This window comes from Aulonocara stuartgranti, assembly GCF_965226115.1.
Source record: "Aulonocara stuartgranti genome assembly, chromosome: 15".
NCBI lineage: Eukaryota > Metazoa > Chordata > Actinopteri > Cichliformes > Cichlidae > Aulonocara > Aulonocara stuartgranti.
In genome coordinates this window covers 40,737,802-40,764,425 of record NC_138951.1, presented here as the reverse complement: position 1 = coordinate 40,764,425, position 26,624 = coordinate 40,737,802, and the positions used below count along the sequence as shown (strand labels likewise).

General features: G+C 41.1%; 1 protein-coding gene across 1 annotated transcript; it reads right to left on the bottom strand.

Moving 5' to 3' along the window:
* Nucleotides 1-14,223: 14,223 nt before the first annotated feature.
* Nucleotides 14,224-23,130, bottom strand: vtg2 (vitellogenin 2; the record flags this gene model as incomplete). Its single annotated transcript, XM_082504542.1, has 33 exons — nt 14,224-14,333; nt 14,425-14,586; nt 14,727-14,892; nt 15,019-15,113; nt 15,207-15,301; nt 15,393-15,576; nt 15,687-15,816; nt 15,920-16,058; nt 16,246-16,388; nt 16,472-16,678; nt 16,770-16,838; nt 16,918-16,962; nt 17,235-17,830; nt 17,930-18,146; nt 18,228-18,378; nt 18,477-18,662; nt 18,756-18,849; nt 18,946-19,129; nt 19,217-19,336; nt 19,447-19,551; nt 19,679-19,803; nt 19,891-19,988; nt 20,083-20,300; nt 20,409-20,627; nt 20,767-20,838; nt 20,919-21,084; nt 21,163-21,320; nt 21,409-21,559; nt 21,647-21,795; nt 21,885-22,046; nt 22,147-22,398; nt 22,496-22,680; nt 23,091-23,130. The coding sequence occupies 33 exons, from the start codon at nt 23,128-23,130 to the stop codon at nt 14,224-14,226; spliced, it is 5,193 nt and encodes a 1,730-aa protein (XP_082360668.1).
* Nucleotides 23,131-26,624: the final 3,494 nt, after the last annotated feature.

Below are 26,624 nucleotides of genomic sequence, written 5' to 3'. Positions count from 1 at the left end.
GTGGTTACTTACATAACAGTCTCTAAAAGGACCAGCTCATAAAAACCTGGCATCTCTTAACAGTATTTCATAATAAAATGCCAATCGGATTTAATTATAATTCATTCATAATTCACAGCTTTGAACTTTTCTAGCGTCTAACTCAGTTGGATGTGTATTTAACCTGCTAATTCACTGGTAGGCCTACAAAGTCAAAGTTGCACCAGATAATCTAAATAAAAGTGGTAAGTCATACTTGCAGGGGTGGATCTAGAAAGGTGGCATGTGCCACCCCAAAATGATCCCTTGCCAGCCCTAGTGCCACAAGGTATCTTACCAACGTGTACATAATAAGCAAATACTCCTGTGTGCTATAGACTACAGTATACACACCTACTTACTGTTTTTTGTTTGTTTGTTTTTGTTCAGCCTGCGTCTGTTAATTAATTTGTGTTAATTAATTACAGCTCAAACGGCAAAAAATGCACATGCTCTTTGCCAGCCCGTTCCCAGCCTGTAACCAGCGCGCTATGCTGTTAAGGGCGATCATTGGTTAATGGTAGTCATATGACTGATGCAAGCCAGTCCTTTTATTGAGCAAAACTGTGATTAATAGTTAAATATTACTGTTGAGGGGCACAGACACACACACACACACACACACACACACACACACACACACACACACACACACACACATAGTGCCTTGTCTTAGAACCATTGGGGGGGTTTACGATGGGAGGTGCTTGTGTTGTTGTGTATTGTAACAGTTTGTCAATAAATAGCTGCGAGGAGAGCTGCTCTTTGAAGGATTTGGGCTGGAGACAGGTGAGGAGCATTGCTCCACTGCCTGTTTCTGACCAAAGCTCTCCCTCGCTAGCGAGTTAAAAAAGACTGGTTGAAGATGTTCTGTTTTGTCTTATGTTCTTCATGAGGAATAAGTCTCTAAACTAGCGGGCCTGTGGAAACACAGACCCAACACTTTTATTACCAAGTTGAACCTGCCAATTAGTTTTGGTATGAATTACTCTTCCAAGATGAAGAGCATGCTTAGATGTCCTAACTAGGCCTTCCTGTTTTTTGTTTTTTTTTACTTTCACAGTGCACTGAAAGTTTTGTTTGGTCATGCAACATGCAGCACTTGTACATAAAAGGCCAAAGCTGACTGTACTTCCTCAGGAGGCGGAGGTCCTTCAACATCTGCAGGAAGCTCCTGAGGATGTTTTATCAGTCGGTGGTTGCAGGAGTACTGTTCTATGCTGTGGTGTGCTGGGGGAGCAGCACAGCAAAGAAGGACTCATCCTGGCTGGACAAACAAATCAGGCTGGCTCTGTGGGGAAATCCTCTAGTTGAAAATCCTGTTTAAAAAAAGCACTTGGGACAATTGTGTTGGTGACAGCTTTTGTTATAATATCAATAATATTCATATGAATATGGGATACTGTTACATGTTTGCACAGACTTTTGTGGAATATGGAGACACTCCTGGCATTATATGAGCAAAGTGAGACTCATTTTTTAGGGTTGGTGGAGATGAGTGTGAAGATCCAAACAATCCCTGTCAGTGATGGAGAAGCTTTGATGGAAATATTTGGTAAAAAGTTCACCAGCATGAAGGAAATGAAGTTTCAAACTTTCCTTAGGAGGAGCCCAGCACGCCTGCTTAAAGAAAAGTGAGTGTGGCGATGTGGATGCTTGCAGCGACTGCTGTATAGAGGCCATCCTGCTACACATGAAACACATCAGAGTCATAATTGTTATTTTAGTCACGTGTTTGTTTATTATCCTTATTGTTTTATCTGGGACTGTTTGCAGACATCTCAGAGAGAGGAGACACCAGCATCTGAACAGAGACTCAAACCAGCAACCTGCAGCTCCCTGCTTGGCTGCTCCAGTTTTCTCCTCACTCATGTTGCCCACCAGTGATTTCTAGCTGCCCACCCACACAGCAGGCTAGAATATGCGCTGAGCCTCAGCACCCAATACTTGGACATGTTTTCTTTATTAAATAATGAACCAGACCCCAAAAGTAAACAGCTGTTATTGCTAGGCAACGGGAGCAGCATTTGGCGATGCAGCACCTGACATTCCTGACCATGTGGGCGGAGCATGCATGAAATGGAATGTTTAGTAGAACTGTGCAACACAAGCACTTAGTTCCAGCATGTTTCATTGTATCCAGACACAGCTAGAGACACATCTACAGCAGCATCTCTGTGCAGGACAAACGACAGTTGACGAAGAAACATCCAAAACTTCACTTCACTCCTCTACAAAACGTTGGCTCCTTTGTTTAAAAGGCCAAAATGAATCAGGGGAGAACGAGAAGAGGATCGGCAAGTGCTTCACCTCACAATTCAGTACAGCTGATTAACCTGCAAGAAGAACTTCAAATGATACAGGCTGAAAATATCAAATTAAAAGAAGAGGCAGAAAAATCAAGAGGAGAAGCTAAAGATTCACAGTTTGAAACTGAAGTAGTATTGCAGGAATTACTGCATGTGGGTCTCAAACTTAAAGGAGAGAAAATGGGAAAACAACAGGCAGAAAAGGAGAATGAAAAGATGAAGAAAGAACTGTTGGAAGCTCAAAAAGCATTGGAGGAAGAGAAAAGCACAGCACAAGAAGCCAAAAATAAATATCAAACTGCAAAGAAGGAGGCAGGAAATGTGATGCAGGAATTACAGGAGGTGCAGGAAGCTTTTGGAGAGGGAAAAAGGAAAATGCAGTTGGCAACACAAGAAGCTGCAAATGTAACAGCTGAAGCTGAAACACTAAGAAAGGAATTACTGCATGTAAAGCAACAACTTGAAGAGGAGAAAAGACGTAAAGATGAGGCAGAAAATGAGATTGAAAATTTGAAGAAAGAATTGTTGGAAGCTCAAAAAGTGTTGGAGGAAGAGAAAATGAAAATAGAGGAAGCAAAGAAAGAAATGGAAGATACAAAGAGTCACACTGAAAACATGAAGAAGGAACTGATGAAAGTGCAAGAAGAACTTGCAGAAGAGAAAATTGAGGTGAAGGTATTCAAGAAAGAAATGACGGTGACCAAGAAAGACTGCAAAGACGCACTGAAAGAAATGCGAAAGCACAAAAAGGAAGCTAAAGAGCTCCTCAAACACAAAGGGAAACTGGCCAAACAGCAGCTGAAAGAAAAATTTAAAGATGCCGAGGAGCAGCTCAACAAGACCTTAAACGAACTGAAGGCAAAAGAAAAAGAAAAGCAAGCTGAGGACAGGAGGGGATTCTGGAGCAGACTGCTGAGAAAGAACTGACCCAGCAGCATCAATAGTTTCTTCCCCCTCTCTCCACCTTTCTTTCACCCCATCCTTCTTCTTGGGACGTTTGTTTGTTTTTTAAAAACTGAAATGCACAAATAAAATTGCCATAACTTGACCTCATGTTGCCTGCTTCTTTTCTTGTGTGTCTGTGGATGTAAAACAGTAACACACTTTCTGCTCTGTGTCTTTAATTGTAAATAAATGCAATATGTTTTCATTTTAAAATGCAGTGCAAAAAACTTCTGCTCTGAATCTTTTTTGTTTAGCAAAAAGCTTTTTTTTTGTCTGTTGTTGAAGTTTTCCATTTAAATAAAGCCTGCAGACGAGCGGTGAGCGGTAGCTAACATTCTTTAATCAAACACACAAAGAACAGACAACCAAGCTTGATGAAGTCCCTGCATGACCGCGGGACAGACGGTCAGCAGAGTCTGAGCCCAGCATGGCTCTCAGTTAAATATCTCCAGGAACAAAAGGCAGTACACAGCTGTTTCACACCTTAAGCTTCACACTCCCTTGCTGCCTCCCAGAGTCCTCAAAGAGACAAAAGACTCTTCCTGTGGAGTTGTCTGCTTCCCCCAACTTCCTTACTACACCCCCACCATTTGTCTTACTGTATGAGTGTGAGACATGTTAAAATCCAGTGGCACCAAGGCATCATACAATAAAATAATGTGATTAATACATAAGTAAAAGAAATTCCTATACATGCCCCTTCCTGATTTCTTACACTTACATGTTTCCAATTTCAAATGTTAACACAGATGTTCAGAGTAAATACAGATTGTAGTTTTTTAAATGATGATTTCATTTAGTTTGGGGAAACAGCTCCAACTTTACCTCATGTAGAAAAAGTCATTTCCTTCTAAACCTAATAAGTGGTTTTGTCATCTAGCAAGAACTGCAATCAAGCATTTGCAATAACTAATAAAAAAAAGCACTTGTGACAATTGTGTTGGTGACAGCTTTTGTTATAATATCAATAATATTCATATGAATATGGGATACTGTTACATGTTTGCACAGACTTTTGTGGAATATGGAGACACTCCTGGCATTATATGAGCAAAGTGAGACTCATTTTTTAGGGTTGGTGGAGATGAGTGTGAAGATCCAAACAATCCCTGTCAGTGATGGAGAAGCTTTGATGGAAATATTTGGTAAAAAGTTCACCAGCATGAAGGAAATGAAGTTTCAAACTTTCCTTAGGAGGAGCCCAGCACGCCTGCTTAAAGAAAAGTGAGTGTGGCGATGTGGATGCTTGCAGCAACTGCTGTATAGAGGCCATCCTGCTACACATGAAACACATCAGAGTCATAATTGTTATTTTAGTCACGTGTTTGTTTATTATCCTTATTGTTTTATCTGGGACTGTTTGCAGACATCTCAGAGAGAGGAGACACCAGCATCTGAACAGAGACTCAAACCAGCAACCTGCAGCTCCCTGCTTGGCTGCTCCAGTTTTCTCCTCACTCATGTTGCCCACCAGTGATTTCTAGCTGCCCACCCACACAGCAGGCTAGAATATGCGCTGAGCCTCAGCACCCAATACTTGGACATGTTTTCTTTATTAAATAATGAACCAGACCCCAAAAGTAAACAGCTGTTATTGCTAGGCAACGGGAGCAGCATTTGGCGATGCAGCACCTGACATTCCTGACCATGTGGGCGGAGCATGCATGAAATGGAATGTTTAGTAGAACTGTGCAACACAAGCACTTAGTTCCAGCATGTTTCATTGTATCCAGACACAGCTAGAGACACATCTACAGCAGCATCTCTGTGCAGGACAAACGACAGTTGACGAAGAAACATCGAAAACTTCACTTCACTCCTCTACAAAACGTTGGCTCCTTTGTTTAAAAGGCCAAAATGAATCAGGGGAGAACGAGAAGAGGATCGGCGAGTGCTTCACCTCACAATTCAGTACAGCTGATTAACCTGCAAGAAGAACTTCAAATGATACAGGCTGAAAATTTCAAATTAAAAGAAGAGGCAGAAAAATCAAGAGGAGAAGCTAAAGATTCAAAGTTTGAAACTGATGTAGTATTGCAGGAATTACTGCATGTGGGTCTCAAACTTAAAGGAGAGAAAATGGGAAAACAACAGGCAGAAAAGGAGAATGAAAAGATGAAGAAAGAACTGTTGGAAGCTCAAAAAGCATTGGAGGAAGAGAAAAGCACAGCACAAGAAGCCAAAAATAAATATCAAACTGCAAAGAAGGAGGCAGGAAATGTGATGCAGGAATTACAGGAGGTGCAGGAAGCTTTTGAAGAGGGAAAAAAGAAAATGCAGTTGGCAACTCAAGAAGCTGCAAATGTAACAGCTGAAGCTGAAACACTAAGAAAGGAATTACTGCATGTAAAGCAACAACTTGAAGAGGAGAAAAGACGTAAAGATGAGGCAGAAAATGAGATTGAAAATTTGAAGAAAGAATTGTTGGAAGCTCAAAAAGTGTTGGAGGAAGAGAAAATGAAAATAGAGGAAGCAAAGAAAGAAATGGAAGATACAAAGAGTCACACTGAAAACATGAAGAAGGAACTGATGAAAGTGCAAGAAGAACTTGCAGAAGAGAAAATTGAGGTGAAGGTATTCAAGAAAGAAATGACGGTGACCAAGAAAGACTGCAGAGACGCACTGAAAGAAATGCGAAAGCACAAAAAGGAAGCTAAAGAGCTCCTCAAACACAAAGGGAAACTGGCCAAACAGCAGCTGAAAGAAAAATTTAAAGATGCCGAGGAGCAGCTCAACAAGACCTTAAACGAACTGAAGGCAAAAGAAAAAGAAAAGCAAGCCGAGGACAGGAGGGGATTCTGGAGCAGACTGCTGAGAAAGAACTGACCCAGCAGCATCAATAGTTTCTTCCCCCTCTCTCCACCTTTCTTTCACCCCATCCTTCTTCTTGGGACGTTTGTTTGTTTTTTAAAAACTGAAATGCACAAATAAAATTGCCATAACTTGACCTCATGTTGCCTGCTTCTTTTCTTGTGTGTCTGTGGATGTAAAACAGTAACACACTTTCTGCTCTGTGTCTTTAATTGTAAATAAATGCAATATGTTTTCATTTTAAAATGCAGTGCAAAAAACTTCTGCTCTGAATCTTTTTTTTAGCAAAAAGCTTTTTTTTGCCTGTTGTGGAAGTTTTCCATTTAAATAAAGTCTGCAGACGAGCGGTGAGCGGTAGCTAACATTCTTTAATCAAACACACAAAGAACAGACAACCAAGCTTGATGAAGTCCCTGCATGACCGCGGGACAGACGGTCAGCAGAGTCTGAGCCCAGCATGGCTCTCAGTTAAATATCTCCAGGAACAAAAGGCAGTACACAGCTGTTTCACACCTTAAGGTTCACACTCCCTTGCTGCCTCCCAGAGTCCTCAAAGAGACAAAAGACTCTTCCTGTGGAGTTGTCTGCTTCCCCCAACTTCCTTACTACACCCCCACCATTTGTCTTACTGTATGAGTGTGAGACATGTTAAAATCCAGTGGCACCAAGGCATCATACAATAAAATAATGTGATTAATACATAAGTAAAAGAAATTCCTATACATGCCCCTTCCTGATTTCTTACACTTACATGTTTCCAATTTCAAATGTTAACACAGATGTTCAGAGTAAATACAGATTGTAGTTTTTTAAATGATGATTTCATTTAGTTTGGGGAAACAGCTCCAACTTTACCTCATGTAGAAAAAGTCATTTCCTTCTAAACCTAATAAGTGGTTTTGTCATCTAGCAAGAACTGCAATCAAGCATTTGCAATAACTAATAAAAAAAGCACTTGGGACAATTGTGTTGGTGACAGCTTTTGTTATAATATCAATAATATTCATATGAATATGGGATACTGTTACATGTTTGCACAGACTTTTGTGGAATATGGAGACACTCCTGGCATTATATGAGCAAAGTGAGACTCATTTTTTAGGGTTGGTGGAGATGAGTGTGAAGATCCAAACAATCCCTGTCAGTGATGGAGAAGCTTTGATGGAAATATTTGGTAAAAAGTTCACCAGCATGAAGGAAATGAAGTTTCAAACTTTCCTTAGGAGGAGCCCAGCACGCCTGCTTAAAGAAAAGTGAGTGTGGCGATGTGGATGCTTGCAGCAACTGCTGTATAGAGGCCATCCTGCTACACATGAAACACATCAGAGTCATAATTGTTATTTTAGTCACGTGTTTGTTTATTATCCTTATTGTTTTATCTGGGACTGTTTGCAGACATCTCAGAGAGAGGAGACACCAGCATCTGAACAGAGACTCAAACCAGCAACCTGCAGCTCCCTGCTTGGCTGCTCCAGTTTTCTCCTCACTCATGTTGCCCACCAGTGATTTCTAGCTGCCCACCCACACAGCAGGCTAGAATATGCGCTGAGCCTCAGCACCCAATACTTGGACATGTTTTCTTTATTAAATAATGAACCAGACCCCAAAAGTAAACAGCTGTTATTGCTAGGCAACGGGAGCAGCATTTGGCGATGCAGCACCTGACATTCCTGACCATGTGGGCGGAGCATGCATGAAATGGAATGTTTAGTAGAACTGTGCAACACAAGCACTTAGTTCCAGCATGTTTCATTGTATCCAGACACAGCTAGAGACACATCTACAGCAGCATCTCTGTGCAGGACAAACGACAGTTGACGAAGAAACATCCAAAACTTCACTTCACTCCTCTACAAAACGTTGGCTCCTTTGTTTAAAAGGCCAAAATGAATCAGGGGAGAACGAGAAGAGGATCGGCGAGTGCTTCACCTCACAATTCAGTACAGCTGATTAACCTGCAAGAAGAACTTCAAATGATACAGGCTGAAAATTTCAAATTAAAAGAAGAGGCAGAAAAATCAAGAGGAGAAGCTAAAGATTCACAGTTTGAAACTGAAGTAGTATTGCAGGAATTACTGCATGTGGGTCTCAAACTTAAAGGAGAGAAAATGGGAAAACAACAGGCAGAAAAGGAGAATGAAAAGATGAAGAAAGAACTGTTGGAAGCTCAAAAAGCATTGGAGGAAGAGAAAAGCACAGCACAAGAAGCCAACAATAAATATCAAACTGCAAAGAAGGAGGCAGGAAATGTGATGCAGGAATTACAGGAGGTGCAGGAAGCTTTTGGAGAGGGAAAAAAGAAAATGCAGTTGGCAACTCAAGAAGCTGCAAATGTAACAGCTGAAGCTGAAACACTAAGAAAGGAATTACTGCATGTAAAGCAACAACTTGAAGAGGAGAAAAGACGTAAAGATGAGGCAGAAAATGAGATTGAAAATTTGAAGAAAGAATTGTTGGAAGCTCAAAAAGTGTTGGAGGAAGAGAAAATGAAAATAGAGGAAGCAAAGAAAGAAATGGAAGATACAAAGAGTCACACTGAAAACATGAAGAAGGAACTGATGAAAGTGCAAGAAGAACTTGCAGAAGAGAAACTTGAGGTGAAGGTATTCAAGAAAGAAATGACGGTGACCAAGAAAGACTGCAGAGACGCACTGAAAGAAATGCGAAAGCACAAAAAGGAAGCTAAAGAGCTCCTCAAACACAAAGGGAAACTGGCCAAACAGCAGCTGAAAGAAAAATTTAAAGATGCCGAGGAGCAGCTCAACAAGACCTTAAACGAACTGAAGGCAAAAGAAAAAGAAAAGCAAGCCGAGGACAGGAGGGGATTCTGGAGCAGACTGCTGAGAAAGAACTGACCCAGCAGCATCAATAGTTTCTTCCCCCTCTCTCCACCTTTCTTTCTCCCCATCCTTCTTCTTGGGACGTTTGTTTGTTTTTTAAAAACTGAAATGCACAAATAAAATTGCCATAACTTTACATGTTGCCTGCTTCTTTTCTTGTGTGTCTGTGGATGTAAAACAGTAACACACTTTCTGCTCTGTGTCTTTAATTGTAAATAAATGCAATATGTTTTCATTTTAAAATGCAGTGCAAAAAACTTCTGCTCTGAATCTTTTTTTTAGCAAAAAGCTTTTTTTTGCCTGTTGTGGAAGTTTTCCATTTAAATAAAGTCTGCAGACGAGCGGTGAGCGGTAGCTAACATTCTTTAATCAAACACACAAAGAACAGACAACCAAGCTTGATGAAGTCCCTGCATGACCGCGGGACAGACGGTCAGCAGAGTCTGAGCCCAGCATGGCTCTCAGTTAAATATCTCCAGGAACAAAAGGCAGTACACAGCTGTTTCACACCTTAAGCTTCACACTCCCTTGCTGCCTCCCAGAGTCCTCAAAGAGACAAAAGACTCTTCCTGTGGAGTTGTCTGCTTCCCCCAACTTCCTTACTACACCCCCACCATTTGTCTTACTGTATGAGTGTGAGACATGTTAAAATCCAGTGGCACCAAGGCATCATACAATAAAATAATGTGATTAATACATAAGTAAAAGAAATTCCTATACATGCCCCTTCCTGATTTCTTACACTTACATGTTTCCAATTTCAAATGTTAACACAGATGTTCAGAGTAAATACAGATTGTAGTTTTTCAAATGATGATTTCATTTAGTTTGGGGAAACAGCTCCAACTTTACCTCATGTAGAAAAAGTCATTTCCTTCTAAACCTAATAAGTGGTTTTGTCATCTAGCAAGAACTGCAATCAAGCATTTGCAATAACTAATAAAAAAAGCACTTGGGACAATTGTGTTGGTGACAGCTTTTGTTATAATATCAATAATATTCATATGAATATGGGATACTGTTACATGTTTGCACAGACTTTTGTGGAATATGGAGACACTCCTGGCATTATATGAGCAAAGTGAGACTCATTTTTTAGGGTTGGTGGAGATGAGTGTGAAGATCCAAACAATCCCTGTCAGTGATGGAGAAGCTTTGATGGAAATATTTGGTAAAAAGTTCACCAGCATGAAGGAAATGAAGTTTCAAACTTTCCTTAGGAGGAGCCCAGCACGCCTGCTTAAAGAAAAGTGAGTGTGGCGATGTGGATGCTTGCAGCGACTGCTGTATAGAGGCCATCCTGCTACACATGAAACACATCAGAGTCATAATTGTTATTTTAGTCACGTGTTTGTTTATTATCCTTATTGTTTTATCTGGGACTGTTTGCAGACATCTCAGAGAGAGGAGACACCAGCATCTGAACAGAGACTCAAACCAGCAACCTGCAGCTCCCTGCTTGGCTGCTCCAGTTTTCTCCTCACTCATGTTGCCCACCAGTGATTTCTAGCTGCCCACCCACACAGCAGGCTAGAATATGCGCTGAGCCTCAGCACCCAATACTTGGACATGTTTTCTTTATTAAATAATGAACCAGACCCCAAAAGTAAACAGCTGTTATTGCTAGGCAACGGGAGCAGCATTTGGCGATGCAGCACCTGACATTCCTGACCATGTGGGCGGAGCATGCATGAAATGGAATGTTTAGTAGAACTGTGCAACACAAGCACTTAGTTCCAGCATGTTTCATTGTATCCAGACACAGCTAGAGACACATCTACAGCAGCATCTCTGTGCAGGACAAACGACAGTTGACGAAGAAACATCGAAAACTTCACTTCACTCCTCTACAAAACGTTGGCTCCTTTGTTTAAAAGGCCAAAATGAATCAGGGGAGAACGAGAAGAGGATCGGCGAGTGCTTCACCTCACAATTCAGTACAGCTGATTAACCTGCAAGAAGAACTTCAAATGATACAGGCTGAAAATATCAAATTAAAAGAAGAGGCAGAAAAATCAAGAGGAGAAGCTAAAGATTCACAGTTTGAAACTGAAGTAGTATTGCAGGAATTACTGCATGTGGGTCTCAAACTTAAAGGAGAGAAAATGGGAAAACAACAGGCAGAAAAGGAGAATGAAAAGATGAAGAAAGAACTGTTGGAAGCTCAAAAAGCATTGGAGGAAGAGAAAAGCACAGCACAAGAAGCCAACAATAAATATCAAACTGCAAAGAAGGAGGCAGGAAATGTGATGCAGGAATTACAGGAGGTGCAGGAAGCTTTTGAAGAGGGAAAAAAGAAAATGCAGTTGGCAACTCAAGAAGCTGCAAATGTAACAGCTGAAGCTGAAACACTAAGAAAGGAATTACTGCATGTAAAGCAACAACTTGAAGAGGAGAAAAGACGTAAAGATGAGGCAGAAAATGAGATTGAAAATTTGAAGAAAGAATTGTTGGAAGCTCAAAAAGTGTTGGAGGAAGAGAAAATGAAAATAGAGGAAGCAAAGAAAGAAATGGAAGATACAAAGAGTCACACTGAAAACATGAAGAAGGAACTGATGAAAGTGCAAGAAGAACTTGCAGAAGAGAAAATTGAGGTGAAGGTATTCAAGAAAGAAATGACGGTGACCAAGAAAGACTGCAGAGACGCACTGAAAGAAATGCGAAAGCACAAAAAGGAAGCTAAAGAGCTCCTCAAACACAAAGGGAAACTGGCCAAACAGCAGCTGAAAGAAAAATTTAAAGATGCCGAGGAGCAGCTCAACAAGACCTTAAACGAACTGAAGGCAAAAGAAAAAGAAAAGCAAGCTGAGGACAGGAGGGGATTCTGGAGCAGACTGCTGAGAAAGAACTGACCCAGCAGCATCAATAGTTTCTTCCCCCTCTCTCCACCTTTCTTTCACCCCATCCTTCTTCTTGGGACGTTTGTTTGTTTTTTAAAAACTGAAATGCACAAATAAAATTGCCATAACTTGACCTCATGTTGCCTGCTTCTTTTCTTGTGTGTCTGTGGATGTAAAACAGTAACACACTTTCTGCTCTGTGTCTTTAATTGTAAATAAATGCAATATGTTTTCATTTTAAAATGCAGTGCAAAAAACTTCTGCTCTGAATCTTTTTTGTTTAGCAAAAAGCTTTTTTTTGCCTGTTGTGGAAGTTTTCCATTTAAATAAAGCCTGCAGACGAGCGGTGAGCGGTAGCTAACATTCTTTAATCAAACACACAAAGAACAGACAACCAAGCTTGATGAAGTCCCTGCATGACCGCGGGACAGACGGTCAGCAGAGTCTGAGCCCAGCATGGCTCTCAGTTAAATATCTCCAGGAACAAAAGGCAGTACACAGCTGTTTCACACCTTAAGGTTCACACTCCCTTGCTGCCTCCCAGAGTCCTCAAAGAGACAAAAGACTCTTCCTGTGGAGTTTTCTGCTTCCCCCAACTTCCTTACTACACCCCCACCATTTGTCTTACTGTATGAGTGTGAGACATGTTAAAATCCAGTGGCACCAAGGCATCATACAATAAAATAATGTGATTAATACATAAGTAAAAGAAATTCCTATACATGCCCCTTCCTGATTTCTTACACTTACATGTTTCCAATTTCAAATGTTAACACAGATGTTCAGAGTAAATACAGATTGTAGTTTTTTAAATGATGATTTCATTTAGTTTGGGGAAACAGCTCCAACTTTACCTCATGTAGAAAAAGTCATTTCCTTCTAAACCTAATAAGTGGTTTTGTCATTAGAGGATGTAGAGAGCCATAGCCCCGCCCCCAGGGCATGAAGCAGGCATGGAGGAGATCCAGGCCCCAGACATCCAGAGGCCCCAGAGTTTGAGAACCCAAGGAGGACCACCGGAGGGGCATCCGTGCCACCCTCCTGGGAAGAGCTGAGGAGAGCCCCAGGTGAGGGGTCACCCAGTAGCCACGGAGCAGAAGCCAGAGTGAACTGAGCCGCCGGCCCAGAGGCCGGAGGCCCAAAGGGCCCCCTTTGCCCCGGAAGAGGCCTGACCAGGCAACAGGCACCAGGCCCTGCCAAGTAGTCACCGGGAGTGAGCTGGTACATACCTGAGCGCCCAGCCCTGGACACAGGGAAAGGGCGGCACAACGAAATACTTTTCTTTGTTATTCTCATTTTAAATGTCTAATTTTTAATAAATAATTATCTGAATCTTACAACCAAAGTTTTTATCTGATGTAAAACGTATAGAAATCATATATAAATACCAATAAGACTGTACATCACTGTCACAACAGCGTTTGTTTTCATTCAAAGGCCGATTTTTTGTCCCAGTCCAGCCCTGAACGTAGTCAAAAATGGCTAATTATATTTTGGACCTCAGAGGGTTAACCCAACAAATCATAAAAAATTAGGTTTAAATTTTTATTCGTGACAGTGTAAACTTGTGTAAATTTAAGCATGTAACAATCAGATTTTTTCTAACAAAAAACAAGTTAGACTTGAGTTTGTAAACAAACCGCCCCATGTTGTGTTGCTTTCTGCAACTTAACATGCTATACTTATTGGGCAGGTTGTAGACAGGTCCCTGTTTACGGCTACATTATAATGATGTGAATAAGCCAACCTTCCACAAATCAAGGGGTGCACTAAAAGGGTCTCTTTCACTTGTACCATGATAAATGTTCCTAAACTGCTTAGGTTGTATTACAAATGTAATTTTAATGTGAGCTCATGACTACTGTGCTTACAAAGATTTCATGTTACTGCAAAATGTGCAACAAATACATACAAGAAGAGGATGAGCAGATTTCTTTTAGAGTTTCTTTAGTAATCCATTTTTATCTAGTTTAATCTTACTCTGTAAAATCACTTTGATGTATTTTATTTACATTTTTATTGGGGGTTTTTTGTATTTATTGCATTTCTTTAAGATTTTAATATTTTGAGCTCCTTACTGTATTATATCAAGCTTTTTACATAACATTTTATTGCATTTGATTTTGATTTATTTTATTTATTTTACTTTTCTTTAATTTTTCTATTCAGTTTTGCTTCTTTTGAGTAGACTTGACCTCACTGACATCTGTTTGTCATGTTGCATTTTTTCAAATTTTGGTTTCTGTGACTAACTTTTGGGACAAATTAAGTTGATCTTATTTATGTTTTGTTATAATAAAGAATAAGGAAATAATAATAATAATAATAAAAGATGAGCACAACAGTTTCATGCTTCACATGCTTTTCCAATTTATTTAAGTTTACAAGTTGAGCCAAAGCTAATTAACAACACCTGTCTAAAACAGAAAACAAAATGTCATGTGGCCGAAGGCAATGAGCTCAAGCACACTGAGGAGTGCAGCGACAGGCCAGGTGGGCTTCTGCAGTATCCCTCAGGTCGATGCTCTTCTCGAAGAAGCTGCTCAGACCAGAACGGTTCACAGTTGTTTCTGCAACAGTGAAAAAAGAGAAGTGATTGGAGACTGTACGTGATACTAAAACAGAGATAATGTTTTTCAAAGAAGCTTTCTTGCAACTCACCACTGGGCAGGCAGTGAAAGCCAACGTTGACGGTAGTGGTTCTCACTGGGATACAGCCGGGCAGGCACTGCAGCACAGGCTCAACAGAGTAGCATTTGGACTCCACACCTTCAAAGACCATCTGCTTCTCCAGCTTCACAGATTCCTGCTTGATGGAACACTCTGGAAGAGTGTAGAAGGTGAAGGTAAGTATTGTATGTGTGCATTGTTTGATGCCAAATATTCATTGTTTGTGTTGTGACAGTTTGCATTGCAGGTAATGTTCTCTTAGAGAAAGGTCAAGGAAATATTGCAAGGATTACCGGAGGGATCGCGGCAGGTGTTTGAAGACAGAACCCAGGAGTGGGCGTAGCTGATGGCATCCTTGGTCACCTGTTCACTGGGTGTGCGGTACTCATCTCCGACATTTCCGCTTGCCGTTCCACAGGCTCCACAAGTCTTTCCTTTCATCCAGTCTGCAATTTTAACCTGAAATAAAAAAGTTCAGATATTAGTACAATGTAGATTAAAGCAGGTATACAAATAGGAAATTGCCTCAGAAAATAATAAATATGCATATTAGATATATGTATTATCAGCATTTTTTTGTATTACCCTCATCTCGTTGAAGCCAAGGAAGACCTCCTGAAGACCATGGCTGGGTGCCATGAGAGCAATGCCTTCATTTAACTGTCTGATCTGTATCTTACCTAAAGTAAGTGCAAATATGTATAAGCATGGTTTCAAATGGCACAATCTGGCAGTTCAATATTTTTGTTAAATTAAAAAAACAAAACAAAAACCTGATGGATGCAGGTATGGCAGGTTGCTTTTAGGGATTTCAACTCCGTTAACCATCACCACAATAGCGTTGTTCTTCCGATACATGTCCACATCGCTGTTGAGAAGCAGTTCAAATACATATGATTATTTTTTGGCTCACAGGCTGACCATTATTTCTTTTCCACATAAATCCTGGCTGCTCTTACATGTCTGAAATCTTAACATTGATCTGGTTCTGATCCTGTATTTGGTCTTTCTTCAGCAGAACCATGAATTTGAGTTCTGGTGTGCAATCCTGAGCCAAGACCTGGTAGCACGAGTGTGGCAGCTCATTTCTAGCTTCCTTGTTGTTGAATGTGGTCAGTGTGTTGTTGATGAGGGAGCATTCAACTGAAATGGAACGAAAAGGAAATCACAAGTCAAATCACAGAAATATGAAATCTGTTTTGGGTTTTTTTGTTGTTGTTTTTTGTTAAAAAAAAACATTAAAATATTTTTACCTGCGTTAGCTTTGGTAACTAAATAGGACATCTTGTCAGCCCAGTTGTCCCGGGATGCTTGCAGCTCGGCGGCAGTGTTTCCAATAGGTAAAGCAACAGGTAGACACATCCCACGCTTGTAAAGGATCGCCTGGAATATTAAACAGTCAGAAAGTAGTTAGAAACACTCTGAGTGACAAAGTGCATTGCAAACATTTTCAGTGCATACAGAAGAAGGGGCAACAAAACTGTACCTTTGGTGTGTGCATCACAATATTCATTCTTGTCTCAGTAGCAACAGCTACAGTCATTTTGATCTGATTACGAGGATTCTTGGCCTTTGCGTAGTTTACTCCAAATGCTTGACCAATAGGGATCATGGATTTCCACGCCCTAGACAAGCATAAAGGTTACTGAGTGTTTTATAAAGCTTTTATCAGTTTTCAGTACAAACGACAGGTTCGAGAGGATGTCAGAAGAAAGTAATTGCTATGCACTGCCATCTGCAAAATGTCTGCAAAAGCTTTTTGATAAAAGCACTGATTATATGCATGAATCGAAATAATGTCCACAGCTTTACCTCTTTGCGTAGTGCTTTATGCTTCTTGGCAGTTTGTCCCAGTTCAGCTTCATGCGGGCTGCGGGCTCATGGCCCAAAAGACCAGTTTCAGCTATAATCGTGATGGAGTATTGCTTGCAATCAACACCCCAGGATATCTTGGCCTAAAATAAATTTCAGTGAGTTAAAGCCTAAGCATCATACCTAATTTTAGTTGGTTACTTCCTCATAAGTTCATTATGTTTACCATCAGCTTGTGCGCGCTCAGCTGCACAGCGTCGGCACAGATTTTCCAGTTGTCCTTCTCAGCAACTCTGGCAAAAATCAGCTGCACTCTGTTGGTCTGTTTGTCCAGGTAAGCTGCTAGCTGGTATCCCTGGACCTTGTGGTCGACTCTCACGGCACGGATTGCAATGGACATGGCAGGAGTGAGTGTGTTAGCGAGGTACTTGGCCTAAAAGTGAAAACCAGAGGTTGATATTAATAATTATGTTTATTCCCAGTTTAATGTGTAACACCGTAAATATCTTCATTTGACTGATCACCTTATTGTAGATGGAATCGAAGCTGCGGGCACTGCTGTGACTGCTGCCACGCTGTGTGGAGATGGCGTGCTGCAAACAAGGAAACCACACATTTAGCCTGCTTAAACAGAAGACATGACGGAGCTTTGATGTGATGCCTAATAATTACCCTGTGGACGTGGTTCTTTCTGAACTTCAAGGCCAGCAGTTGTTGCTGTAATAGGAAAAGAATTGTAAAATAAGTGCCCCACATTCCATAAAATTCCACACACGTCTGCATGCTGCGAAGAGAGGATGACTCACCTTGGACTGAGCACTGCGCCGAGAGGACCTAGAGCTTGATGACTTGCTGTTGCTGCTCTTGCTGTTCTTGCTGTTCTTGCTGTTCTTGCTACTCCTGCTGCTGCTGCTGCTGCTACTGCTGCTGCTGCTGCTGCTGCTGCTGCCAGATGGCCTGAGCAAGTATGAAGCACTGGAGCTGTTCACTCTGGTTCTTCTGCTGCTGCTGCTGCTGCTGCTAGATGTCCTGAGCAAGTATGAAGCACTGGAGCTGTTCACTCTGGTGGACGTCGTGATAATAGGAGCAGCAATGTCAGCCATCTTAGGTCTGGAGCGAGAGGAGGACCTAGAAGAAGATCTGGAAGATGATCTGGAAGATGATCTGGAAGATGATCTGGAAGATGATCTGGAAGATGACTTGGAAGAAGATCTGGATGATGAAGAGGAGGAAGAGGAGGAAGAGCTTGAGGGAGAGCGGCTTGACTGAGAGCTGCTAGACTGGGACTTTCTGGAGCGAGACCTATGGGAACGAGAGCTGGATGACTTGGAGCTGCTGGAGCGGGAGCTGGATGAAGAAGACTTGCTGGAGCTAGAGCTGGATGAAGAGGAGCTGGAGGAGCTGGAGGAAGATGATGTGGTGTTCTTGAGACCAGGTGCCAGTATTTTCTTGATTTTCAAGAGGACATTCTTATCCTCAAGAGCTTCCTCCTCTTCGCTCATGTCAATCGCTTTAATCATATTTTCTGCTGCTTTATCTCCGACCTGAATCTCAACTTCAATCTTCTCAATGACTGGTCCAGAAGCTGGAATATAAATTAAAGAATAATAATTAAAAACAAAAACAGGACTTTTCCACAATGTTTTGCAAATTTGTTAGGTTAAAGCTTCAACTTCAAGTTCACCTGGAGCAATCCTAACAGAAGCAGCATGCTTTCCCATCAGAGCGTAGAGAGGGCAGTCTCTGATGTAGGCAGCATTGTGAGATTCAATCTCAGCGTAGGCCTTGAATCCTAGCATTCTGCTTGAAGCACGGACTTTCTTCCTGTAGGTTTTAGGGAATTTCATTTTCCTCCCAATCTTACGTGGCAGGTCAGCAGGAATGATTTCAGATGACGCAGACTGTAAAACCACAGCAGAGATCGCCACGTTTATTTCAAAAAGTTAAATGTTGAAAATAGGAGGCAAGTGAACCAAACTTACCATTCCACCAGTTATAGATGATGCCATTCTGGAGATCTTTGAGTTGAGAGAGGCCTTTGAAAGTTGTGATGCAGCTTCAGATGACATCAGTGGTGTGCTTCTTGCGACTGGGAGGTCTTCCACATTTCTCGCAATGGCAACCGTCTCAGCGCTGTATGAGAGAAAAAACCCCACCCAATAAAAACAGATGCCGAAAAGGACCAAAAATCTTTGAAATGCATGGCAATTAGTGACAAGGATGGAACATACTGTGCAGATGCAATTGTGTTAATGCCCTGGAGAGACAGGAACTCAACCTTGAAGTGGCCCTTAACAATGTCAATCCTTGCTTTCATCTGTGCAGGAACAGCTGTGTAAACTTTGGCTTTTGTCATCACTGCAGCCTGGATTAAGGCGGTGTTCACACCCATGACTGCATAGGTCTGTATGGCAACACTGCAAAAAGACAGAAAATATTTATTCATTAAGAGTTATCTCTGAATTCATTCATTAAACTGCGGAAAAGAAGCTTCTCAAGCTGTTGTGTACCTTGGAGCAACTGTAGCCCTCAGTTGAATATCGGACTCCACAAGCTGGGAAACCCGGTAGTTGACAGGCAGAGGTGGTGACACAGTGGCTTGGACTAGCAAAAGAACACAAGAGAACAATATATTTTTCATATCAATATCAATATATTTTTACCTTTTGTAAACTTGTAAACTGTCCAAATGAAACTTACCTTCAATGGATGCAGCAGTCACAGCGGATGTAATGAGGCTGATCTCCATGGGCAACCCAACAGTGGTGGGAAGGATGCGACGGAGCTCACCGAGCAGCATTGGTTTAGCAAAATGTGTTGCGTAACCAGACATCATAGAATTTACAGCATCTCTGAACATGTTTCTCAAAGGTCCACTTGCAAACTGTGAAGGCAACGTTGCTTATTAGTTTCAACTTAACATAATGCATCATTACTAAGAAACCATATGAGGCTGTGGGAGAAACCGTACCTGGATAAGCTGGTCAACCTTGGATTTGTCAATGTTGACAAATGCAATTTCTTGTCCGAAGAACTTCACATACATAGAGGCCAGGGCCTGGCTCGAAGGATTAGCCCTCCACTCATAAAGCTATTGTGGGAATAAATTAGGTTAAAAACAAGTAAAAGAAAAGTCAGCTCTCGTAAAGAAAATGTGCCTCAGAATCCCATTTTCACTCTTGCCACAGTAGTTCAACTTACAGCTCTCATGGCTTGTTTAATCTTGGTGATCCTGTCTGCATTCTCAGAATTTTCATGTCGTCTTTTCAAAAGAGCCTCCTGGATTCCCTCAGTCCTCACTCCAACCTGAAAAGTACGTTATTGAATGCATTCGAGTGCAGATACTGAAAAATGTATGGTTTACATATTGAAGCCATTGAATTGCATTGCCGAGTGTTTTTTTAGTTACTTACTTAACATTTAAACGTCTTACCTCAAAAGCATCAACATAAGCTCCGGCCATGTAAGTACGGGCTTTGGCCATAAACATTCTTGGTAACACGGTTGCAGCGTCATTAATGAAGACGGCGCTGGCGGCAGCACCCATCATCCAGGCATCTGGCAGGCAAATGGATAAACATCATCACACCACATGCACAAATCTAAGGTGTGCAACAGCGGGTTATTTATCTGCTATCGTCTTACTGTTATAGGTATCCACATGGAAGGCTCGGCTGTAGCGGAAGTTCAGTCTGCCTAATTTGGGGTTGAGGAACCTCAAGGCAACAGTACATGCTGCAGCACTTAAAATAGAACAAGGGGATATTTGAGATTCGATAGACTAGCATGCATAGATATAAAGCATCTTAGAAACATGAAAATCATTTAGGTTCTTACACAGAAGCGTGGTCAGGGGATGTGGTCTTGGCCATGGCCTTCATGTAAGAGTAGACAAAGCTAACGACCTGCAGGTTTTTTTCTTTGATCAAGGCTGTGGAAATGCTAGCTGCTAGACCCACGGGGAGCTTAGTCTCAAAGAGCACCATGGCAGCAACCATACGGAGTTCTGCGTGGAGATGCTTTTCCATGAGCAACTGAGCAGCTATTTCCTGGACCTAATGAGAAAGACCGATTACTATAGCCCCAACTGAACACTGCACACAAAATAGGTCTCAAGTATATTTATTGCTATTGATGGTAGGAATCAGAAAATGTAGTCTCACCATCTTGGGTTCCCTCTTTGCAATTCTCCTCAGAGCTAGAACAGCGTCGACCTGAACTTTGGGTGGGACTCGGGCAGCAGCACTGCCAAAGCCAGGCAGGAACTTCATGATTGTCTTAAGGCTAGCAGGATGTCCAGCGTTATCCAGGCATTTGAGAGCGACAGTGAGCTGATCGATGTCACCTGTTTCAACAGCCTCCGCAACTTGTCTATGTACAGGCTGTGCAAGAATGTAAAAAAACATTAAAGCCACTGATGTCTAAATTGAACTTTAGCAGAATAAAACATGTTCAAATAATACATACTGTCACAAGATCAGATGAGCAAGAATGCTGCGCTTTACAGAACCTGGAAATTACAGTGCCCCAGCCCAGCATCACAATCTCGTTGAGCACAGCGTTACGTTTCACTCTGTGGTTCTCAGCCAGGCTCTGAAAAGTGGTGAAGACACAATATAAAACTGATTTCATGTCACTGCAAATATATAGGAAAGCTTAAAAAAAATACTTACTCTGACAAGTTCGATGGTTTTCTGGTCAGGTGTCACAGAGTGCAGACATTCCAAGAGAGCCATAGCAGCTTCAGTCTCACTTAGCTCATTAGCGAGGAGCTTCTCCATGAGGAACTTAAGAGCAGCATGAGTGCGAAGGTGGGGGACAGCATTCAGTAACCAGTACCTGGGAAAGAGGAGTACAATCCCATTATCCGTGTCATGTTAGTTTCTTGGGCCTTTACTGAATCAAAGCTGCACTTACCTGTGATCAGGTCTAGATTTAAACTGAGCCCAGAGGGACTCAATAGTCTCGACTCTGGCCACACGCATCAACTGGATGAGCTCAACAAACTTCAGAGGGGCATCTTCATGGACCTTGGCCACGTTGGAGGCTACCAGGTGGTTCAGAGTGCTGACAATCTGTGAGGAAACAAACAATCCAGATGAAAAGGTTTGTGGATACAGGGTGAATTCAGAAAAGGCTTTTTCCAAGTAAATGCTGCAGTACCTGAGCCTCGGCATGGGTGACCCTCAGAAGATGGATGGGTGTCTGGAGAATCTCGCTGCCGTGCTCGTACTGCAGGGATCCGCGGTGAACATAGGTGTATCTGGCATGATCCACGGGGGTGTTCTCGATATCCAGGAAGGTCAGAATTTGCCTGTGAGGGGAGATAATCATTCAATCAATGTGGCACGATGCTTATAAATCTGTAATGAAGCATAATATTTTAGTTTAAACCACATACTTAGACTCCATCTGAGCAGCGCCATTCAAAATGTTGAAAGGTGAGAACTCGATGACCTCTCTAGCAACAGCCTCCATAATCAGAGAACCACTGGGTGCTGGCTTCATGATGTAGTTATAGGAAGCAGTTCCCTTCAGGCTCTTTCCTCTCTGCAATTATAAAACCAACGCAATCTTCAAACTGCCAGCATGAAGACTTCTAGAAGAGAGATTATGAAACAACTAGAAAATGCCCTTACAGCTTCACAATCATGGCATTTCTCTACGTGTTCCAAGCCGACGTCCTTCATGATTTTCTCCTGGCAGTGGTTCAGGTCCTTGGTCTTGGTCAGATGAATGCGTTCGGCCCTCATGTCCTCCCTGATGACATAGTTGGTCTTGCACACACCGTGAGCACCAGACTAGATCACGAAATACAATCAAAATATAGATTGTTGTTATTTTCCGTCAGTGTTCAAGCATTTTGTATGAAGGACCTGATGAAAGCGAATTTTTTTGTACCTCTTGCATCTCATAGACATTCTGTGTCTTCTTTACATTCAGCTGCAGGAGGTTGATGATTCCCCTGTAGATATTCAGCACTGTTGTGGAGACACCAGCCGGTGCAGACACTCTCCCGACAACGCCATTTGTATACTCAAACTTGATCGGTGTCGAGAGCTGAGTAGCCAGGGCTGTGGTGAGCTTGGTGGCCGGATGGAAAGGATCTTTGGGCCAGATGCCACTGTACTCCAGCAACTGAGGGTCTACAAGCTGCAAAAAAAAAGAGGAGAAAGAGAGAGAAACAAGCTATGTTTCAAGTTGTCTGTTTCAATAATCTTTCATTTTAATTCTGCCTAGTGATCTGTACCTTCAGAATGTAGTCGTTGGCACTTGTTGCACTGATCAAAACTTTGCTCTGGATTTTAACCCCAGCTCGAGCCAGGCCCTCTTCAGGCAAGCCGCCCATAAGAACCGCTTCATATTTGTACATGTAGGTCTTAACAGAAGCGAATCCTGGGGCTGTAAAAACAGAAAAAGAAACAAAGTGCATTTCTAAGATGAGGGAGAAGCTTTCTCTATTAACTGCCTTTTGTGTTTAACATAACAGGACAACAACATACCCAAGTTGGACTGGTCCCCCACTGTAACAGGAGAAGAATAAATGTTAATTTGGTGTCACAAATGACAAGAAATAGGGAAGAGAATTTGTAAAGGGATAATGATACTAATTTATATAAAATTTATGCTATTTTGCCAGAATGTGCTTAACATTTGGCAATTAGCATTGTTATATTCTGGCAGCATTAAACTGCTAGCACTGGCAGTAACAATTCTTCTCAGCTGCAAGTCTATTGAAATTCTTATTCTTAGTTGTTATCTAATTCTTAAAAAAGACTGTTTTTTCAGAAGATGAATTTTTAGTTCAATTTAACAACATTTAGTTGTAAATAATTCCTACTCACCTGCGAGAGCCACAGCAAGAGCTAGTACAAGCACCCTCATGGCTGGTGGATGTGAGGATCTGCAGGCAGAGGCGTCCTTTTTAAGCAGATTTTTTGCTGACGTTTCCCATCAAATGTATCATTAACTAAATGCCGGCTGTCTTTGGTGTTGATGTGACCATGCCCTGATCATACAGATTAGACAAAGTAAATAAACTAATAGGAAACATCACAGATGTGACAAGTTGTATTGACCTGGCTCTTACCTTTCACAAATTTCCAGAGATTTCCCAATGTCGCAATTACAAGAATATGTTTTTCTTCTATAGCACTTCACACATTTTAAACACAATCGGTTTTCTAATCTTAAGCATTTCGCTATTTTCATAGGTATTTTAATTTATGAATGAATAGAAATATTAGCATACCAATATTTCAACATCCTTAGAATTAGCTTTATGTGTCCACTGTTTTCAATAAGCGATTTATCTCAAACCATTGGTTTTTTTGGTGAGATGCTTTAAACAAAGGTGGACAAAGGTTAAATAATTATCTCTCGCAGATATGATTTGTTTCCACTTAGTAATTCAGTGAAATGTCAGTGTGCCCTGGCAGGCGACTTTTTCACAGTCATGTCATCTTGCTCCTGCGACTGGCCATGACCAAGGGCACCTTTCAAAAGTCAAGCCAACACATGTTGACTTAACAACCGCTGTCACGGGTTTTTTTAAGAAAAGAAAATAAATTATCTAATTTAATGAAACTCAAATGAGTAATAAAAAATTTATATTGAAATTGTGAGTTCTGTTTTGTCTTGGGGCGGATTTGGGATGCCAGGAACAGCTTATAAGGCATCAACAGATATAAAAGCTCATGCACACATTTTCAGAGGCTATTAATATACTTAAAAAATAAGTGAGAGTCGAGTGACAAATTCAAATGCAGTGTAGTTTAAAAAAATTCAATACATTAAGGCCATATGTTTTCTCTAAATGTGTTTGATAAATATTAGAACAAGAAACAAAAAGCAATAAAACTCATTAAAAAACCCTAAATTTAAATCTACTAACAGAAAATTCAAAAAGGATTCAGACCACAGACTGGTCAGGACTTATTGAGGCACTACGTATCCACATGTATTGATGGCATTTTGTAACTACTTATTAACTGATCTGTGTTTTCTCATTTAGATGGAAATTGTTTCAGTGAAACACACTCACACTTCATGATTTTGTGAATTGCAAAATTATTTTGCAGATAATACAAAAGAAAGAATATTTCATTCAGATGGGGTTAGCACCACTATGTTTATTTATGGGCGATCGCGGCTCAAAGAGTTGGCTGTTCGTCTTGTAACTGGAAGGTTGCCGGTTCGAGCCCCGGCTCGGACAGTCTCGGTCGTTGTGTCCTTGGGCAAGACGCTTCATCTACCGCCTACTGGTGATGGCCAGAGGGGCCGATGGCGTGATATGGCAGCCTCGCTTCTGTCAGTCTGCCCCAGGGCAGCTGTGGCTACAACTGTAGCTGCCTCCACCAGTGTGTGAATGTGAGAGTGAAAGAATAGTGGAATTGTAAAGCGCTTTGAGGGTCTCGAAAAGCGCTATATAAATGCAATCCATTATTATTAACAAAGGGGAAAAGGAAAAGGTTCATGTCTACAAGCATCAGACACAAAGTGTGACAATGAAATCACCACACCTATTCTTCTGCATCACACTTCTTATCACCCTCAGTGTGAGTCCTGAGGCTGATACCAGCCAGTGTAAACAAGTCCTGGCCTGTTTGTTGGTGCCGCTTTCATTTGTCTCTGTCAGTGAATGAGGACGAGGTCACGTTTCCCAGCCATTATGAGACACAGGCTAATTTCAGGTCTGCCCCCCTCCCCTCCCCTTTTTGACTTGTACACACAATAAATTTATAATATTTTAAATGAAGTTCTACAAGCAATTCACATGTTCCAATAATCTGGTATCCCCCACCCCAACACCTCTGATTGTTTTTAACTTAACTTTTGTGTGCGTTTGTGTGAGTAAACTGTGTGCAAAATTATTAATCCAAGTGTTACAGGGTTATTTATACTGTTGAGATGCAATTATTATTCTATATACAATTATAAAGAATAAATGGATAAATAACGATGCCCAGCAATGCTGGATAAAACTGTAAGTAGATTTGAATCTCTGCTAAAGAAAAATTAATTCCAAAATTATTTCACCAGCTCATTTTTATATTTTCAATAATTAAAATCGGGTAGAAAAAAACATCAATTCATCTAAATCTATTTATTTATTTTTGCTTTTTAGAGATATTCAGTGTTTTGCTCATGACCAGCTGTTCTTGAAGCCAAACAAAAGCTGCAAATTTTACGTTTGAACAAACACCACAATTTGTAATGTTCACGTAATGCCACATTATTACACCCCGAGTACAAAACACATCGTTTCATCTGGTGCCCAACATCTTTAGCAGGTTAGCTTTTGCCAAAATGTCAGACAGTTGTACATTCAGATGCACTAAAAACTGGACACAGCGTGCTGATTGCTGGGAACAACATGCAGAGGGTGACACTGGGAGCAAACACCTCCTCCTCACCCTCACGTACACACAGAGGGTTTTCATTGGACTCCTGACATCTGCTGGCTCTCCTGTGACGGCCTGATTGGCAGATGGTGTGCAGGTCATCACATGCTGATATTGCTCCCTTAGCTGCTGGATGTTTAGTTTCTTATCTCTTTGTTACAGTAAAGGTCTCCTCATTTCGACCAGTTAAATTGCCTTCAAAATCCTTAAATTCTTCTTTTCTGTTGTTCATGAACAGATGATTTTAGTTCACATGTGCTGAGTTTTGTGAAAAGTGAGGGAGTGCTCTTGATGCAGTGCCCTGGATCAACTTTTTAGGGACTTTTAAGGAAACACTGATGATAAGGAGTTACAATATTGCTATTATTTGACAATTCTGCACACATAAATGAAGACAGTCCTAGAAACTTGTTTTACATGCATCTTAGAGAATAAATGTCACTAAAAAATTACTTCAAAGATGTGTCACAATAGCACTGGAGCACAGCTATATACCAATTACAACAAACCATTCAGACCTTTATGTCTTTAGGACATGTATACTTTTGGTTAAGACACATGGTTGTTGTAATCTGGCTTCACAGATAACTATAACTGGGATCCATCTCAATTGAAGTACTGTATATAGTGTTTTTTTGTTTTGTTTTATTTTTTAAATAAAAGGCCAAAGGAAGCATGACACTCGAAATACCTGTATTAAGTTCCCTCAAAAGCCTGCAAATAAAAAGAGACGACTCACATTAAATATCAAAGCTTTCAAGAGTTTCTTTGTAAAGTATTTATGTGGTTCTTTATGATGATCCGAACAGAATAACACTTGATGCAGCGACAAAGAAACATTGTGTAACCGATCAAAGGAAGAGAGGGTGGTAATGGGTCAGATTGACCCATATCATAATTGGGAAGGTTAGATCAGAGTTCATCATTTGGAGATGTGTTCTGCCCCTGAACTCAAATCTGTCAATATTTGCCTGG